The 19912-nt window shown below is 43.3% G+C and overlaps 1 protein-coding gene across 2 annotated transcripts in view; it reads right to left on the reverse strand.

Moving 5' to 3' along the window:
• Nucleotides 1-19912, reverse strand: part of ANAPC4 (anaphase promoting complex subunit 4) — a 33160-nt gene that overhangs the window by 5899 nt on the left and 7349 nt on the right. For both annotated transcript variants that reach the window (XM_037044798.1, XM_037044788.1), the window contains 14 exons: nt 19423-19507; nt 18510-18614; nt 16824-16907; nt 15620-15706; nt 15189-15253; nt 14452-14494; nt 14262-14338; nt 12724-12824; nt 12592-12643; nt 8358-8413; nt 5506-5552; nt 4336-4392; nt 3942-3998; nt 1964-2057 (listed from right to left, as the gene is read on the reverse strand). In XM_037044798.1, the coding sequence (XP_036900693.1) occupies nt 1964-2057; nt 3942-3998; nt 4336-4392; nt 5506-5552; nt 8358-8413; nt 12592-12643; nt 12724-12824; nt 14262-14338; nt 14452-14494; nt 15189-15253; nt 15620-15706; nt 16824-16907; nt 18510-18614; nt 19423-19507 (1010 nt within the window). The remainder of the gene's footprint in view (nt 1-1963; nt 2058-3941; nt 3999-4335; nt 4393-5505; nt 5553-8357; nt 8414-12591; nt 12644-12723; nt 12825-14261; nt 14339-14451; nt 14495-15188; nt 15254-15619; nt 15707-16823; nt 16908-18509; nt 18615-19422; nt 19508-19912) is intronic.

A 19912-nucleotide genomic window follows, 5' to 3' on the forward strand; every position in this document is an offset into this window, starting at 1 on the left:
CTCTCCTATGTATCCTAACAAAGTGCACACGTGAAGTATTTAGCCCCTGACTTTTACAAAGTGTTAGAAGTTTGAAGTTCTTTTTTTTAAAGGTTTTATTTATTTATTTGTTTGTTTGTTTGTTTATTTTGGGAGAGGGGAGGAAGAGAGGGAGAGAAGCATCAATGTGTGATTGCCTCTCACACGCCCCCCACACTGGGGACCTAACTTGCAACCCAGCAATGTGCCCCGACTGGGAATGGAACCAGTGACCATTTGGTTTGCAAGACGGTGCTCAACCCACTGAGCCACACCAGCCAGGGCTAAAGTTTTCTTACTAGTTTCCATTATGACAGTTGGTATTACTTCATCCTAGACTTAAGAAGCTGGGAGATTAGTGAGCTTGTCTGAACTCACATGCTAGCAAAACCTTAAGCATGTAAGAGATCTGAAGTGCATCTTTGACCAACTTGAGGCCTGTGGCTAAGATTAGGCGTTTCTATTCAGCCACAGAAGACGTGGGGGAGCAGGGGTACAGGATCTCTTTCTCTTTTTAGCCCAACAAAGTTCCCAGGATAGCTATTAGACACTATAGTGACACAGTCCCCGGCCGCCACTCCTAGCAGACAGCCATCGCCTTCCTCAGGCACCTTCCTTACTCCATGAGCATCCCGAGTAAGTACAGAACCTGCGCTGAGGCAGCTTTTATTCTCCCTCCACTCAACAGGTAACTCACGTAACACACCTCTCTGCTGATCTTAAGACTCTCAAACAATACAGAATACAGGGTGGGGGAAAAGTAGGTTTACAGTTATGAGCATGCGAAACAGACTTTATTTTTGTATTATTTATTAATTATTGTGTTATTTTCCCTGTGAACAACTGTGAACTACTTTTGTCCCACCCTGTACATGCTGCCCTAAAAATCAATGTGGACTTGCAGGGTTAAAATGAAAGAGCAATAAGCAAAGTTCTGGGCCTAAAAATTCCTTCCCTTCCCTCCCACCCTCGGGCATGTGGATAACCAACCCCACATCGCAGTGGTGTGTGGATAACCAACCCCAGATCACAGTGGCGTGTGGATAACCGCCACCAGGTCATGGTGGCGTGTGGATAACCAACCCCAGGTCACGGTGGCAGACACTACCAGAGAGCCCAGTGGAAAAGGAAGCTGAGTCTCCATGCTCAGCAGAACCCTGGCTGCATCTCTCGCTGTGAACTGTGTGAGCTGCGTCCTCTCTAGCCTTTGGTTTCCTCATTACTAAAACAAGGATGGGAAGTACCTTCCCACAGGTTCTTGTGAGGACTGAAGGAGATAATACACATGCGTGGCTCTTACCCTAAGGATCCTAAGAAATAGCTAAACTATGGCCAGATAACTCTTTAAGAAAGCAAACAAATACTTTGACAATACTCTCATCCAAAGCGGCGAAGTTCTGACACACTCAATGATTGCGATTTTGTGTTGCATCTCTGACAATGCTGGACAGTTAGAGTTGTACCACTTCAACATTTTACGATCCTAGAAAATGAAAGGCATGATGGGCAAACAAAAGAGCTACCACCTTAGGAGAATACACCGATGCATCACTATGGTTATACAGAGACGGTTAACTCCTAAAACCATCACTATGCTTTTAGGAGTTAACAAATTGGAACTGGCAAACAAGCTTTTCTGAGTGGTAGCCTCTTCAGTTTTCTTCGCAATATCCTATTTTTTTAATAAGGTGAAAAACAAACAATGTAATACTTAAGAGTAAGCAATCTTTCCATACTGCAGTTAATATCACAGTGTTTTTGATCCCAGTAACATGACATACTACTCGCTATTTTGCTGTTTCTTTAATCAAATGAAATGGACACAGAAGATAAATCTAAAGCACTTGGAAAAGTATTCAGCAAGCGTTTAGCAAAACTGTTAGATTCTGTATGGGTCTCAGACAGATAAGAGTACTGGCCAAAATCCACTTGGTCTGGGAAATACCTTTAAGGTGACTGCTGTTCTGAAGGAAGTCATACCACTGGTTTCCTTCTGTGTTAGGGGGTGACACAAGGTCGTCATCTTCATCTTTCAAGTACTAGAAATACAGGATCGAAAATGTAAATGCAGGATACAAAAGACGTCAGGCTTCAAAAACTGTTTATATTTATCATTATTCTATCGAATAAGTTAGTTTTATTGCCAATCCCTCTCGGAAAGCACATTGCTGTTACTCTAAGTGAGGTGACCAAAATTTGCTAAGTGCCAAGCAACTGAAGAAACTGCTAACCACTAAAAGATTAGAATGCTGTAAATACAGAGACCATAAGTGGAATTTGAATTTTGAGTATCATTTTCAGGAAGCGTGTTTAAGCTTGTGCATGTACATCCATAAATTAGTCTGAACAGAACCAACTGCCCATCCCCTCCATGGCAGCAATTCTCGACACGTAGTCCATGGGCCCCTGGGGGTCCCCCAACGGTTTCGGGGTTCCTGAGGCCAACACTACTTTCTCAGTAACTGCCCTCTGCACCGTGATGACACCTGCACTGATGGTCAAAGGCACGGGTGGGAAAATGTCTGGCACCGTGATGCGGGTCACAGTAGTGGCACCAAAACTCACTAGCAGCTGCTGTCCTCCTCCTGCCACACTCCCAGTCTCACTGCTCTCTGGTGATGCTGCTGAAATGACCCGTTTTACTGGAGCTTAGCCGCTGAGTCCAAGTATCCTTAACACTCTGTGCGATGAGACCGGCAGTACACATAAGCACTCAGCACACCAAAGTGCATGGCTGTCACGGGGGGAAGCATCTATGAAAACGCAGTTGTGACTCAAGCCAGGCAGTGTTGCGGATCACGGAATCCCATTTTTACATGAAAGAGTGACTGGCAGAAAAACCGTGATTATTCGTTATTGGGTATTGGCAGGTAACTTCTTGAAAACAAAAAAGGTAAGTCTGCCACTTTAAGCAAAACAACCGCCAGCATTGGTTGCCAATGATAAGATTTAAACATGTATACACAAATTAAAATTCTGGAAAACCTGTATCTGCCACGAGTGCTTGACAGCTCTGCGGTACCAAAGGGCTGATGGGACTGGCAACGGCAGGAGTGGACTCTGACTTCTGGACCCTTCCGGAGGAAGGTGTCAGCAGCACACGCAAGGTCTGCAGCACTCAGTGAGCCCGCATTTTCCAGTGGCCAGTCCGTGGCATTACAGGGCCAGGCCCGGGTAACGGGCCCTTCCAGGTGCCAGGTCGGTGAGTGGACGTCAACACGTCAGAGTATGAAAAGCCCACTGATGCAATTTAGAGTCTGCACTGAAACTAGCCTTTAAGATGCTACCACCTGTCAGGACTCAGCACGGTGTCGGGGACACCCATGGTTATCTACAACACTACTAAAACACTTCTCCCTCGCCAACCACACACCTGGATGAGGCCAGACTTTCTTTACATACCTTAACCAAAACAACGTATCATGACAGATTAAATGCAGAAGATATGAGAATCTAGCTGTCTTCAGTTGAGCCAGACATAAGACTTTCAAAATTATAAAATAACACCACTCTCCACTAACTTTTATTTTCTGAAACAGAATTATCTTTCATTGAAATTATTCATATTAGCATGTACTAGAACTGTTATTTTTTAAAACAATAGCTACTTAAAATAGTACTATTTTAAGTTACTTCAGAAATATTCTAACCTGTTTAATGTCTAATACATAATACTATTTACCATTATAGCTACAACCCACATTAAAGCTCTTTAGGGTCCTCAATAATTTTAAGAATGTAAAAGAGTTCAGAGACCTGCTACATTTAGCTAATTCACTAAAAGGGCGGGGCTCCTAGACGAGTATAACTGGCCTTACGTTACTGTCCATGAACTCTGGGGTGATAAAGACGAACACTGCTATGTTTTACAATTATTATTTTTTAATTAAAAAAATTAACTGAGTTCAATCCAAAGCCCATACCTGACCAACTCTTTCAACATTGAAGTATTTTCCTTTCCGATTATAAAGGTCTGGAGCCTAGAAAGGGTAAATACAGTTCAATTCATAAGTCAGCTCACACACACACACACAAACCTTATGCTGAAACCAAAAATGTATTATTAAGAGAGCTGTTAGTGGCAGTTACTCTTTTCTGTTGTGGACTGTAAGACACACACACAAACAAAAGTCCGACTTTGGGGCTTTGTGTCATGAACAAGCACTGCCGTCAGTTAGTTCAATTAGTTCAACAGTTTAGAAAGCGTAACTGTAAGGACTCCACTGACACAGCATTAAATCTGACTACTTCTACCATTACTCAGGTATATGGCAATTATTAAGAAGAAACAGCATTACAGAAATACCCATTTCCTACCTCATTGAAATGTTCAGTAAGAAATTCAGCAACAAATGTGATATCTTTTTGAGTCATCTATTAAAAACAAAAAAGGAACAAAAAGGAAACAAATCAAGGTAAAAGGGAGCTTCCCAAAATAGCAATATGATGTAATAATAAATGTGACTCTCATATTCCTTGCCAAAAGCCTCAGGCCAATTAAGCAAAGTTCCTTCACGGACGTATCAACAGGAGCCCAGAAGGTGTGGCTCTGAACACGTGAAATGCTGGGGTTCTGGAAGCATGTGACTCAAGATCCGAGCCCACTTCCCACTCTGGGAGTCCAACGGCCACAGCGCTGCTCACGGCAGAGGGGCTCATTATGCCACACCTGTGCTAAGACGCTTGCAGAGCCCCTCCCCCGGGGGTGGGGACTGTCAGCCCAGAGAAGTAACCTCAACCTGAGTGAAGGGCTGCTCTCTGCAGCTTTGCTTGCTTCAGCACTGGCCTCTGCTTCTGGCAATGACCGTCCCTTCCCCTCACCTTAGTTCTTCAGCCCTTAGAGAAGTACACATTTAGGTCCCACCCAAGGATTAACATCTTTCATCTCCCCAAATAACGGCAGGAGTGATGTCAAAGAACCGCTAAGGTGCACCTGCCTGGTTTCCAAGCCCCGTCGCCCACAGCACACAAACCTACTCTGTGCTGAGACGCAGTCCCTTGCTCATCTACTCCACCAAGGCCAATTTTGCTGCTCTCCGTTTTTGCAGGCTCACAATTACCTAAACTGCCTGAGTCAGTGTGGGCGGGGCAGACGAGTGCACCCGGGAACCAAGTGGGAACTCTGCCCTGTTCTGTGAGCTCTGCTGGAAACAGACTGCGTGGCCATCTGCGATAATCCTTACAGTCAGCGAGAAACGGGGCTCACAGATATCAACGTAGGTGGGAATGTCCAAGTACTAGATCTCTAGGGAAAATAAAAATGCGCTTAAGATTTAAGAAAGTTAAGTCTTATAAAATTAGGGGCCATAATAAAGGTGCTCTGGGCCATAAAAAACAGACGGCTTACTAAGACCTGTGTCCTGTGTAGCCTGACAACCTACTAACTGATAATAACGGTTAACAAGAGCACCAAGACGCTCGGCAAAGCTGAGCCCCGTCAGGCCACAGTTGGCACGTTAGGAAAACACACTATTATATATATACTACCTTATTCAGCTCAGGAAGTACGTGGTCTTCTGTCATTCTCAACATTGCTGAAAATATAAATTTGAAAACTGCTTTTAAAGGGACACTGCAAACGTTATGTTAATTATAAATGCTTTTCCAAGACTAAATGTGTTTCATTGGACCAAATTTTCAATTTTCAACAGCTTCTTTTCATCAAGGAAAACTTACTTTCTTCTAAAAACTGAAGGGAGAGTGAAGGGGTCAGATATGGTTACGGAAGGAGACTTGGCTTTGGGCAGCAAACGCACAATATACAGATTATGTGTTACAGAACGGTATGTTTGAAACTCACATGGTCTCATTAGTCAATGCCACTGCAGTAAGTTTAATAAAGTTTTTTTTAAATCCAAAGGGTCACAAATTTAAACTATTTTTCATTTTCTCCAACCCAACACTACCCCGGACAAACAGATGTAACTGCTGCCTTGTGCTAGGACAACATTTGCTGGGATTCTACTCTCCAACCCGGTGATGTTTCTTAAAATCTGCAAGTAGTTCTTCCCTGCAAAAGCCTTAGAATACCAAACAGCTGTGTTTCCTTCCCCTGGGCTTTTTTGCTACATGGAGATATTTACGCTAAAATTTATGTGGGTATACATGCACTTACATATATTTATATAGTCTTTAATCTAGCACAGCGGTCCCCAACCTTTTTGGCACCAGGGACTGGTTTCGTGGAAGACAATCCTTCCATGGAAAGGGTGGTGGGGGATGGTTTCTAGATGATTCCAGCACATTACGTTCAAGCTCCCCTCCTGCCTGGTTGTGGCCTGGTTCCTATCAGGCATGGCCCAGGGGTTGGGGACCCCGATCCAGCATCTGTGGCTGACTCTTGGTCCTCCCACAGGGCTGTGCTCACCAATACCGTGTTTCTGTGTTACATCCATGTAAGTCATGAAGGGCGCTGTGTGTGCCTTTGCACAGTGTTGCAATGTGCTCCCTGTGTTTGGTCAAGAAAAGGCATGTTGGACGTGCTTCTGTAAATTCAGATTGGCTTTAACTTCTAAATTATCAGTAAAACCAGCCATACTCTATTTCCACTCATTCATTTATCCATCTAGAAATTACTGAGCATAGCAGGGTGCGAGGGACGCAGCAGTACAGAAGTCCCTGCCTTCATCAGGACGACATCTCACGGAAGAGCAAACCGAGGGGGGAGAGCTAACGAGCGGCAGAGCCAGAGTAGGACCCGGATCTCTGGTGCCCGGCCGGAGTGCTTCCTGCCACGCCCACTCTAGTGATGAGGACCGGGCAGTCACTCACCGCTCTGCTAACCCGCTTCCTATTGGTCAGGACGTGCAGTAAGAATGTAGACTGCCTACATTACCCCACTAACTACAAGTAAAACCAAACCACTACTTCTGTAAAAGAAAATTATTTCTAGTGTTCTGTAATTCATTCTAATTAGCATCTCTGATCAATTAAACAGGCTGGCCTCAGAAACTCTCTGGCTCCCCACTCTGGCTGGTGTTGGTATGGTTTTGAGAAAAATCTAATTATGAAATGGGATTCATTATTTTACTAAAAGTGATTATATTAGGCTGACAAGTATGAATTGTTTTTAAAATACCAGAACAGAAAATCTGGACATTTGTTTAAAGGATGCTAGCACATTACAGGTAATTTAGTTTCTATTTTACTCCTTAGCATTTTAACAAATATGGGATAAATTCCATTTACAACTAAATTATGCATACGCTGGAGGGAAATGTATGCTGAATTATTTCAAAGATTTTAAGAGAGGTCACAAAAATAACAGTACAAATGTGCCTAAATAAAATACGCATATACTGTAAAGTGAGTGTCAAAATATTTCATATCGATCCCTGACTGGTGTGGCTCACTTGGCTGGGCATCATCCCACAAAGCAAAAGGCTGTCAGTTCGACACCTGGTCAGGGCACATGCCTGCATTTGCAGGTTTGGTCCCCGGGCGGGGCGTGTGCAAGAGGCAGCTGATCAATGTCTCTCTCACACTGATGCTTCTCTCCCTCTCTTTCCCTCCCTTTCCCTCTCTCTAAATACAAGTAAAATATTTTTTAAATATTTAATATCAAGTTAACAAACATCTGTTAATTACCTACAAATGCAAAGATCCTGTGGTAATACCAAAAAGGCACAGGTAGTCTGCACTCCACTTCACCACAGCATCGCTGCCCAACAGAAGTGGTGATGGAAACGCTCTAGTTCCGGGCTGTCCAAGGTGACCACACGCGTTCGACCGAGCACTTCAATCAGGGCCAGTGTGACGAAGGAACTGGGTATCTAACTGTGTATCATTTCAATTAATTTAAGTAGCCCCTTGTGGCCCAAGGCTGTCCAAACAGCCTGCACAAATCTAGGGACAGAAGACTCAAGTGTAAAAACAGGAGCTGAGTGGCTCGGGGGCAGGGCTGTGTCTTGTTTTGTCTTCTCTCTCTATTAATTCTAACCCTAATGATGCCTAATAGAGAGTGGGGATTCCAAGCTGTCACTGCAGCCTAAGGAGATGGTACAAGGTAAGGAGGTTCATCATCGGTGAGTGACAGAGACAGCCACTGCTGCGGGTTACATCTGCGGGGACGGGGGGACGAGGGTACATCGGTGAGTGACAGAGACAGCCACTGCTGCGGGTTACATCTGCGGGGACGGGGGGACGAGGGTACAGGAGAAATACGGCTTGCCGTGTTCTGAAAACAGGTGACGATGAAGGGTAGAAGGAGGTTCATTTATACTATTCTCGCTGCTTTTATGGGTATTGAAATTTACTAGAGTAAGTGAAATATTCTAAATTGATACTGCTACAATTTTTTAAAAAATGTTACAATAACAAGAATGCTTTGTTTAACTTACCCACATATAGCCACCGAAAAAATGCTTTGAAGTTTTTCATACTACTGTCTATAACTCTAGAAAGACAAAAATAAATCAAAAATAAAATTATTACATAGGGTTCAATGTAACACTTTTCAATTGTGGAATACAGTAATTTTCACTGTTCTGCTATATCCTATCTGGATGACATCGAAGCCTTTAGAATAGATGTTACAAATCAAACACACATCTAAAAATAAACTTTCAAAAGAGCAAATCCTGATTCTTTTAAAAAATAACGCAAGTAACTCAAATTTTGACTGGTTGTAACAGCCTTGCCACAAACTATACTAGTCTTTCCTAACATTCAGTAAAAGTATGAAATCCTTTTCTAACTTTGCAAGTAAAAGAAACTAGAAAAAAACAGTTTTCATCATTAGTCTCTGCTTAAAAAAATATTCACTGGTCAGTCAGAAAACATCAGCCCCAACAGAAAATCAGAACTGTACATTTGTATCATGGCAACACCTCTGGTATCACTGAACATTACTTTTGGAAGTTAACTTTTTGCCTTTACAATAATGGATCACAAGAATTAAATTTCCTGCGCTTAAAACAAATGTAGCCCCAAAATTAACTATTAAAACTGGAAGTCTTGTTCATGTTGATGAAACTGTTTCTGAATATCATTTTTAAAAAAATCTTTCAGCCTAAATTACACCTACACTTTTCATTACTAAACCTCGAAGCCCCTTCCAAACATTAGATCTCATTACACTATTAGAGAGGCGGGTTCATTGTCATTAACCTCTCTGTACCCATTAAAATCCTTAAGACTCACATCTCTTATGTCACTAAGCAATATGATCAAGACTCTCTTGCAGCAAAAAGGGAAAAAAAGTTCCTTTGTATCTTTCCCAATCAACACTCTCACTCTAATCCCAGGTAACCTCTGGCTAACATTGAAATTCTCACTGCCTCAGTTTCTCCATTTATAACGCAAAATAATGCTTATAATTATTGCAAAGAGGAAAGAAGTTAAACCACCTTTCATTCATACGAAAAGCTTAACCACAGAAAGCTTAAAGCCGTGTCGCTTTTCCCTTCACGTGTCTGAGCACTCACGTCCACAACCTCTACCTTCTCAAATCCCATTCAAATGGTGGTGAGCTGGTGAGGGAAGGAACGTATGTGTTACGAACTCATGGAAAAAGAGGGCGGCCAGAAATAATTACGTTTCAGAAATGTCTAAAGCTGACGGGGGACTGGTAACAGCTGAAGCTCAACAGAGGCAGCCACGTGCCAGACAATACAGACAGGGGAGCAAGGAGCCATGTGCCCTGCAGAAGCCCCCGCCGCTCGGGTCCTCAGGAATATCAGGTTCAACAGAAGTCATCAGAATGACATGTGGGGAAGGACACAGCAGGACAAGGTAAAACAGAGTGGGCAGTATGTTCTTTCCCCCAAAGCCTAGGGGTTTACCTTGCAGACAGAGAACAAACACAGGGTTCTCCGAAGAAGCAGAACCAGGAGCCGAGGCAGACCCATGTGGGTGCTGCCTGCACTCAGCAGAGCCCTGCACACTTGGGCTCTCATGCTGGTGTTGGGCCGCCCAGAACCCAGAGACTCCACGCAACTTCCAATTGCCTTGTGAATAAATATGAGTAAACCACTGGGCATCAGGCACTGGAAGGAAGCTTGCAATAAGAGACCAAGACAAACTAAGTGACCCAGGAAATGAATGAAGATAACTCAGGGAGCGGCAAAATCTTCATCAATGCCCTCGAAGAGATCTGAGGAGGACATCGCTAGCCTGGTCTTTCCACCTCCCGTTTCCTTTGCCAGCTCCCCGTTCACCCCATCTCCGTATGCTGGGATGCCCACCACCCAGCTTCAGCTCTCCCCTTTCCTCTAAGCACACTCCCTACTTCATCCAGGCTCACGGCTGAAATAACACCAATGTGCTGCCGGCTTGCAAACTTAGGTTTCCAGCCCAGACCCCTCCCTTGAATGCCAGTCTCCTACCGTCACCACACACTCGATAGCTCTACTGGCGCAGCTAACAGACACTTTCAGTTTAATGTACTCAACACACTGACTGGGCGATCAAAACTGACACCACTAAGGAGTGGCAGACAGGTACCGTTTGTCTCTGGATCTGTCACTCGAGGGGGAGACCCCACCAACTATGTAGCACTCTGGCCGGGGATGTATAACCTGAATATAATCATGAAAAAAGCATCAGATAACCCACACCAAGGAATACAAAATACACATACATGTTTACATATCCTCCCCAAGCCTTCCCCACTTCAGCAGATGTCGACTCCACTCCGCTCAGTGTTCGGGGCCTAAACTCGTGGTTTCCCACGACTCCACACACAATGGCCACTCCTCCTTCATCATACCTCGAATCTTGTTCTTTCTGCTTTTAAAATACACCCAGTTCTGGCCACTTTGAGTTCCGACCCCCATTCTCCCTCCTAGAATCTATTCACAACACTAAGTAAAAAGCAAGAGGGACCTTTTCAAAATGTAACTCATCCTGTCACTCCACTGCTGGCAACTCCCTAAGGGCCTCTCATTACGCCCAGAGGGAAAGCCAGAGCCCTCACAGCTGCCCACGGCTCTGCACAGCCTGGCTCGTCCTCCGAGACCTCGCCCAGCCCACATGCTGTCATTCAGTTCGCATTAACTGCGGTGTCTCCCAATGGCTCTCGAACACTCCAGGCACACTCTGTCTCAGGGCCTCCACATTCGCTGTCTCTTTAGCCCCCAAATATCAGCAAGGCTCAACCCCTCCACCCCCCCATCTCTCCCAACGTCACCTTTCCAGTGAGGCCTCCTCTGACCACCTGTGTAAAGCAGCACCCAATCCCTAGCACGCCCGAGGTCTTTTCCCTGCTCGGTTTTTCTTACCACTACCCAATGCTATCCCCCACACTAGGTATTTTAATTATTCATTTCTTTACTGTCTGTCTCATCATACTAGAACTTAAGATTTATGAAGGCAAGAATTTTCATCAGTTTGCTCACTGCTATATCCTCAGCATCTAGCACAGTATTTGTAACATAGTTAAGTGCTCAGCAAATGTTTACTGATAAATGATTGTGTTTTATAACTGTCAAGAAAATTTCTCAAAAAACAGAAAAGACAAACACATGAAAAATACAAGAGAAGAAATGTTTACTTGTTTTTCCATAGAAGATGAATCCATGAAGTCTATATCTGACTAATTAGATTTCTAGAACAAACATCTAGCAAAAGAAAAAAGAGAGGAGATTATCAAAATATTAAAATAGAATCCAGGTTAAAATGGATTTTAATGGATTTTTTTCTATCAGCACAATGAATGAAAAGATCCACATCTAAAAGTGCTATTGTGAAATTTCAAGAATTTAGAGATGAGGAGAAAAATGCCCTACAAAGGAATGACAGTCAGAAGTGCCAGACCTTCATTAGTGACAAAAAGCCTGGAATACAGTGGAGCAATGCTTTCAAGGTTTTATGAAAAAATGACTTCCCCTTCAAAACCCTGTACTCAGCGGAGCCCGTCAGTCATCTGTGAAGGCAGCAGAACAGACACAAAGGGACACGGAAGGTTTACCCTCACGTATGCACTTTCTGAGTGAGTAATGGAGGATGCTGTCCAGCAAGAAGGATTAAATGAACCAAGAAACACAGCAAACCCTGGAAGCTCGGATCTAACCCGAAAGCAACAAAGAAAATGCCCATGGGGTGGCTGGCAGGGGGGCTGGAACGCAGCGTCCAGGCTGGGGCCGGGGCCGGGGCCGGGCAGCTGAAGGAGGAGGCATCAGGGATAGAGGGGTCCCAGGGAGATGACACTGCCCTTAAGACAGGGAAAGAACCTAGGAATGTGATAAAGACAGACAGTGTAAAAAAAAAAAAAAAGCAAACAGAGTCTAGGAAAAATGAACAAAAACAGAGAAAAGAAGAATTTCTAAAAATTGGTGAGTAAAAGTGTATTAGTCATACAATTTGGGAATATTACAGCACTAAAAATAGAAACAGTTACAAGAGTTAAAATGTTAAGAGGCAGTACTTGGGGTGAGGATAGGGACAGGAAAAGGCTGGTTTTTGTTACGAAACCACTGTGCTATTAGCTGGTTTTCATCATGTAAAGGTATGGCTTTGATGCAAACTTTAAAATTTGTTTTAGGAAAATCATGACAGACAATTACCAGGCTCTTATTTGTAAGTGAAAAGGGACATGTTCTCAGGTCAGTGATTCCATGTGTCCCAAATACTCACTGAAGAAGTTCGTTTGCCTTGAGGATGAACGAGCCCACAGCAGTGATAGCATCTAAAAATAAATCAATGAACGTCAACTGTCAAGTAAGGAAAGTGTGCGAGTGTACTCGGCTGAAGAAATGGGATTGTTACCTTCAATCCCCGCAGCATCCAGTCCCAGAGGTTCGTATTTTTGCTTCCACGAAGCCATCCCTTTCAGTTCACTCAAGTGGTACAACAAAGACTCGGAGCCGCTGTCGAAACGGAGCAGAAACGAATTAGCACCGTCACCATCAGCAAGCTGGCAGGCAGCTACTACCTTGCCTGAACGTTCCTCAATTTTCAGCAATAATAACGGAAAGCAACTTTAATTTTTCCCTATGAGAAATAATTATTTCAAGATTATCTCTAAAAACTCTAGCAGAATCACTTGGTCATCAACTACTGAGAGGAGTACATGACCACATGGTTAAATTTTGTAAGAATCAAATGACGTTCCAGAGTTGGTCCTGGCACTTCTAAGACCGTCGCATGCTCATCTTGCTCTCCCAAGAGCTACGTATGTGACGTTCAACAAACATCTGTGAGCTCTGACTCTAGGTCAGGCACTGAGGTGCTGGATGTTGGGTGCACAGCAGCGAACAAACTGGAAGGGTCCTCGCGGCACTGACAGTCAAACAGGGAAGACTGTCATAACACAGAGACACTGAGCCATTCCAACCCCAACCACTACAAGTGCCTTCAAGGGAAGGCACAGCATGCAGGTATAACAGAGGAACCTAACCTACTCTGGGGATTAGGGAAGGTCTCTCTGAACAAGTGATATTTGAGCTGAGAGCTGAGGAGCGCAAGTGAAGAGCAGGGCTGGAGGGCTCCAGAGGGTGGGTGGGATGCACAGAGGCATTAGGTAGAAAAAAACATCAAGTCTGAGAAGGCCACCAGTGTAAGTGAAGCAGAGAGGCAGGTGTGCTAAAGGCCCCGGGAAGGCCTTGGGGATGAGAAGGCACTGGAAGTTTTTAAGCAAAAGGAACGTGATCAGAGCCGCCATGGAGAATGCATCTGAGGGCTACAGGGTGGATGGGGGGAGACTGGTCCAAAGGGTGCTGCATGAATCCAAGGAAAAGGTGATAAAGGACTCGGGGGCTTAGCATAAATGGCTTTGTCAAAAATTTAAGTCAAACACTGAGTGTGTTCACGGGCCAACCGCTTCACTGGGACAGCTGGGAGGGAAACAGCAGGAGACTTGAAGATGGGGGAGAAGGTCCTGGCTCTGACACTCTAACTCTGGGCCAGTCACATGACCGTTCGGAGCTTCAGGTCCTTCTTACGTAAAATGAGGGTCATCATAACGAACACCTTTCCAAGGCATTAAATGCAGAAGTACAAAACACCCGTTGTAAACTTACAAATGGTACACAAATACACTTAAATTCACTGCTCAAAAAAGGGCACATGCCCCATTCAAAATATACTTCATGGGTGGGTGAGAAAACAAGTTCATAAAGTGGAATTATAAGATCGATTCCTTTTATCTTGGGTCCTCCAAGATTCTCCTCAAATACCAGTGCAGTAATTGTAGTGAGAAAAGGCCCAGAAAGAGAACGGCAGATAGTGGAGAGAAGGCTGCAGAGAGAAGACCAGCGCCCAGCACGCGTAGATGCAATAGCAAAAACTGCACGTCACCTTCATACCTCTGTAAGTGACTTATAACCAGTTTCTGTATGCTGGAATATGATGACTCTATCGACTGGCCAAGCTTCTTTAAGCCCTTATCAAGAGAAGAAAACATACTCAATACGCAAGTCAGGATAGTCTATGCTATTCGAAAAACATTAAGACTGTGTTCGCGGCTATTGAAACCGACTCGTTAACCACACACACCTTTACTGTTAACTGGTTCATTAAGAGGGTCTGCAGTTCAGCACTACAATGACAAAGAGAGCATTTTTAGTCTTCTCTAGTCAAAATCTGAACAAATCACTTAAAACTTTTAAATGTCAAATTCAAACAAGATTTTTAAACAAAACAAAGAAAAAGCAATAGCCCGACAGAAATTAAGAGTCTGTGGAGCTCACACAGGGAACAAAGCCCAGACAGACCGGAGTGCACACGGGACGCACTGCAGGCTGGAACGGCCTTTTGCAGCAGTGAGGGGCAAGCGTGACGCTCGGGAAGTGTACTGGGCAGTGACCTAAACTTTTAGGGGGAAAGCTAAGTCTTCCACAGCGTATAACCGCATAAGTCACATCTGAGCATGTAAATGGAATAAAAATAAACCAATAAAACACACACATCAGAAGATAATACAGATCGATCTTTGACTATCTTAAGATAGGAAAGGTCTTTTAAAGAATAACACTAAGAATAATGCTAAGGCAGGTACTATAAAAGAAAATGATTAATCTGGCTATATGAAAATTTTTTAATTTTTATACATTTAAAACATATATATTACATACACAAAAATTATCACAATTACATAAACAAACATGTGCACAGAAATGCCTAGAAAGATATATATGGGTTTTTTTTGTCCTTGTGTACCAGGATTTACGATTTTTTTTTACAATGAGTAACTTTTGAAATACAAATTAAAGCTCCCGGCGCAGGCGGGTTACCTCGCTTTCCCCCACAGCAGCAAGTGCATGAACTCGTCTTGCACCGATGTGGTCGTGTTCTTCTCCTAAACACAATGGAGAAAATTATGTGTATGATTTATATTATAAGCATATTTATCCAAAATTGCAGAAGCATGACCCCCTTTCTTTTCCTTAAGCTCCCCTCAGATCCACATTTAAATCAGTTACTAGGAAACAGCCTGGCAGCTCTTCCAACACCTGCCCTACCCCGCCCCAGCCCACTGCTCACCTCACCTCCTGGCCCCACCCATGCTGGACCAAGGGGAACAGAGACCTCTTTCTCAGAGAAAATAGCCTGAGGTCAAACCCAAGCATTTAAAAGAAATCCCGATCTTAGCCTTTCCCAATCAGACAGATTTTTCTCATAAAGTAAGTTCTTTAATGTGCAGTGAAGTCTTCAGGGATATTACCTGCACAAACTTGGTGAGCCGAGAATCCATCTGCATCAGTATTTCTTCCCAGGCTTCGCACATACATGTTAGTGACAAATTTATATACTATTAACAAGAAGAAAATATTAATATGGTAAAAAATCTTTAAAGCAATACACTAACTAAAAAAAAATTATGTGCTTCCTCCTGTGAATCGTCTCAAAGAAATCCAGAATTTACTTTCAACCACTTTTAACTTAGTTACACCCAAGGGAAAAAAAACCATGGCTAACACCTGATAATTACTTAACTATCAAACATCCCTAAATTAAGTTTTTATCCAGTAAATACTTTATCCTCCAGCTTTTTACAGATATGTTTTACGTACACAAACTGTCAAAATGCTGGTTTGGTCAGTCACTCAATTTTCAATCAGGACCATTAAAGAGATTCTGGTCTCCAGAGGCTTTGCCATCAAGTAAATTAGTAACTGTGGTAGATGGGGGAAAGGCCACCATTCCAGGTAGCTCTTCTGACCAGACACAGAGAGGATTAGTCCTTAATCTGGGCTTGACTTGTGCCTTGTGCGACCAGCACAAAGCAGATGGGAGACAGTGAGTGCAAGGCCCTGAATGGCTTTGTGAGCCTCCACACGCACCCTGGACACCCCTGCCTCCGCCTCCCCTTCATGAACAAGCCTGGGTTAGCCCACAGGGAGACGAGGATGTGGGGCCTGGACAGAGCATCACAGCAAAGGGACATCAGATCAGTCAGCTGACTCCTTATGCACGACCAAGCCCGCTGAGATGAGCTGAACCTGGTTCTGATTGACAGAACCTTCCCTCTGAGCCTGGCCCAAACAGTCCACTGAGACACCAACCTACAGAATCGGGAGCTAATTGGAGATGGGTTTATTAAGGACAAAAGCTAACTGATAAGATGGCTGTTTTCCATAATACGTTCTTACAAAACTTCTAAAATTCCAAGATATTATTTGTGGGAATATTTTAAAAGATTTAAATTAATTTTTCTTTTCTTTTTTGGGGCAGAGAAACAGAGATGAGTGGGAGGTTATCAATTACATTTCTTTTTCTTGCTTTAATGGGCATTATATGATCATCTATCAGATTATACACCTTTGCCACAGAGAGTTAGCTTTACAAAATAAAACTGTCAGGTTTTTTATTTCTAGAACATTAGAAACCTAGTATATATTCACATAAAACAAGCTATAAATAAATACCTGTAAAAGAGCTGAAATGTGAGTAAACTTCCTGGCCATCCGAGTTACTTCAGGTAAGAAAGAGTACAACAGGTTGGTTTCAAGCTGTAAAATCAATAAAGTGAGTCACAATCAGACACACTTCAATTTTTAAAAAATTTCTAATTTCAGCTGACATTCAGTATCACATCAGTTTCAGGTGTACAGCATAATTAGACATCATTTATGTAATGCAGAAGTGCCCACCCCAATAAGCTGAGTACCACTGACATCACACACACTCACTACACTGCACTGTACAGCCTCGTAACTATTTTTTAATGGCTGATTTGCACTTCTTAGTCCCTCTACCTTTTTTACAATTAGTTCTTTTAATCAGTCCCTCCCTGGTGCAAATGTGCAGTTATAAAATTAAAAAAGCACGGGGGCTTGTGCACAGCACAGTGAGCACAGTCGGTGACAGTGTGATCATTCTGCAGTGTGCACGGACGTCGCATAATTACGATGTGCTCCTGAAACTAAAGTTACAGGCCAATTACACCTCGACTGAAAAGCTTTTTGAAAATGAACAGAGCCGTCCCTACCAGTTCAAAAAGAGCCGAGGTCTAACTCTGCGTCATCGGAAACACCACATCTCTCCTTCTGAGACTAACAGAATGAAACTTCAGGATTTTCTAATCCTCTGTGTTCACCCTCCTTAAGTTAGCAACCCCTTCTATGTAGCTGGAATAACTGTAATAATCTGTTCTGTAACACTACTATGAGGAACTTAAAAAATCATCATAAATATACCTACAAAATTTTAAAGAAATTAGAGGCTATTGATAAATACAAACTGAATCTTACGTAAATTATATCTCAATAAAGCTGTTATTAAAAATTTTTACTACAAACTTCAAAGAAATAGTGAATCATTTTGGTAGAGCACCAAATGCAAACCCTACTTTCACAGAACCTTAAAGGGAAGAGCAAATTTTAACAACCGTTGCCGGGAGTTTTCTGATGCTCTGAATACAAGGCGTGCTGAGAGGCTCACACCCACCACACACAGCCTCTCTCGTCCTACTTCTGTTTGAGGGGTAATGTGTACGTAAGCTAAGTGGCTGGGCTATCTGAGATGAAAATCTGGGCGAGATTTTCTTGAAAGCAAGGCTATAATCAAAATCCTCCTCCAGCCCTAGTTGGCTTCCACAGTGCACACCATGAGAGGCAACATGTCGGTCAGCGAGCAGCGACTCCAGAGCCAGACTGCCCAGCACCCCTTCCAATTCTGCAACACCATGCAGATGGCCCAGTCTCTCTGCGCGCCCACTCACTCACCTATAAAACGGGGATGATAGCAGTACCTACCTATTAGGTTGCCATGAGGATTCGAATGAATTACAGTGAACCCCTCAGTACCTGGCAAATATTAGCTTTCACTGTATTATTAGGGGCAGAGCCCTAAGAAGACATGGTACAAAGATGAACTGGCACAGCAACCAGTTAGTAAGGCCCTTAACTGACCATCAAAACCCTGTTTTTGTGAAAACTATACTGGGCCCTGGGAATAAGAATAAAGCATTCACTAATAAGATTCCACAGGTTAAGATTTAAAAGCCCCAAGCCAATGTCTTGCTTCTTGCTGTAATAACCACTAGGATGATATAGATTGAAAAAAGCCTTTAAAAATATATTTACTCTTTACTATCAGGTTTCAATACTCACCTGAAAGTATGAAACTTCGGCAGCACCAGAGGCAGACACTTCTGTGACCACGGATAACGATTTCAAATCACTTGATAAACACAATGCGAGACAAGTACCAACAATCTGTAAGACAGCCACCCCCCCAGCGTATTTAGTATTACTGCTACACTGCATCTACTTACAATGCAGGACGCAAAGGTTCACAGAGGGCTAAAAAGCAGACACTCGTCACCTGGGTCCTGCCACACACCTGCAGCCAGCCAATAAGGTATGCCTTCTCCTAGCTGCAAGGACAAGGAAGCGCATGGACTCGCGGACGCACAGGCACACACAGACCCATATCAAGGGTCCTGAGTCACGTGTGGGAGAACAAACATATTCCACAGTGTCTATAGTATTTTCTACCGTCTAGGGAAAAATAAGATGACTAAGCTATGAAGGGGAAAAAAGCCACAGAGAAGACAGAGACCGGGCAACCACGGCAACCATGGGAGACCCAGTACTGGGCAGAGGATAGCTCCGATATCCTCCCATGGGAGACCCAGTACTGGGCAGAGGATAGCTCCGATATCCTCCCATGGGAGACCCAGTACTGGGCATGGGAGACCCAGTACTGGGCATGACTCTCCTCACACTCCTACCACGAACTGCAGCCCTCCCGGCCACAAAGCGAGAACTAAACCATAATCAAGTGTATCCTATCAACCTTTTTGTTAAAAAGAAAAACTCAGCTAAGTCTATGAATAGTTCCAGATCTTCACACACATCCTAACCCTCTTTTATATTAGCAAGAAAATGATCTTCTTAACATTTCAGAACAAGTAATTCTAATAACTGAAACTGAGGGGGGAAAAGTATTTTAGTCTTCTTTTACAAGTCAGTTGCTATATTCTAAGATAAACAATGTAGAAAGTATTAAAGGAAAACTTACCCCTGTGACTCGAGCAATTTTGAACATTCCATAAGCATAAAGTTCAATAAAACCAGAGCTGCCTCCGAGGACGAGAATATTAAGCCTAATTAAAAACAATGCAACAAGCTGAGGACACCAGTGGAGACGGTGCTCTTTAACCGAGATACGGACCGCCCCACCCCGCTCTCCCACAACCTGCCCCCGGAAGCTCCCCTGCAGCGAGGAGGCACCAAACAGCCCACGAACCCTCTGCACTCAATCACATCAGCCTTATTCCATCTTCTCAAAAGAACAACATCGATTTTCTCTGGCCTAAGAAACATCAGCTTACAGTAAAGTGAGGATACATTATTTTAACGACTGCATTTATATACTCTCAATGACAAACAATCCCTTTCCCAACTAATACAAAGCACCATCAGCTTTATCATGACTCTGATGCTAAGTGTATTAAATGAGCTTAGAGACCTTGAATATTTCAATTTAAATTTTAGAAACTTTTAGTACT

The sequence above is a fragment of the Sturnira hondurensis genome, unplaced genomic scaffold (assembly GCF_014824575.4).
Source record: "Sturnira hondurensis isolate 20B ecotype Veracruz unplaced genomic scaffold, ASM1482457v3 Scaffold0000780, whole genome shotgun sequence".
Classification (NCBI taxonomy): Eukaryota; Metazoa; Chordata; class Mammalia; order Chiroptera; family Phyllostomidae; genus Sturnira; species Sturnira hondurensis.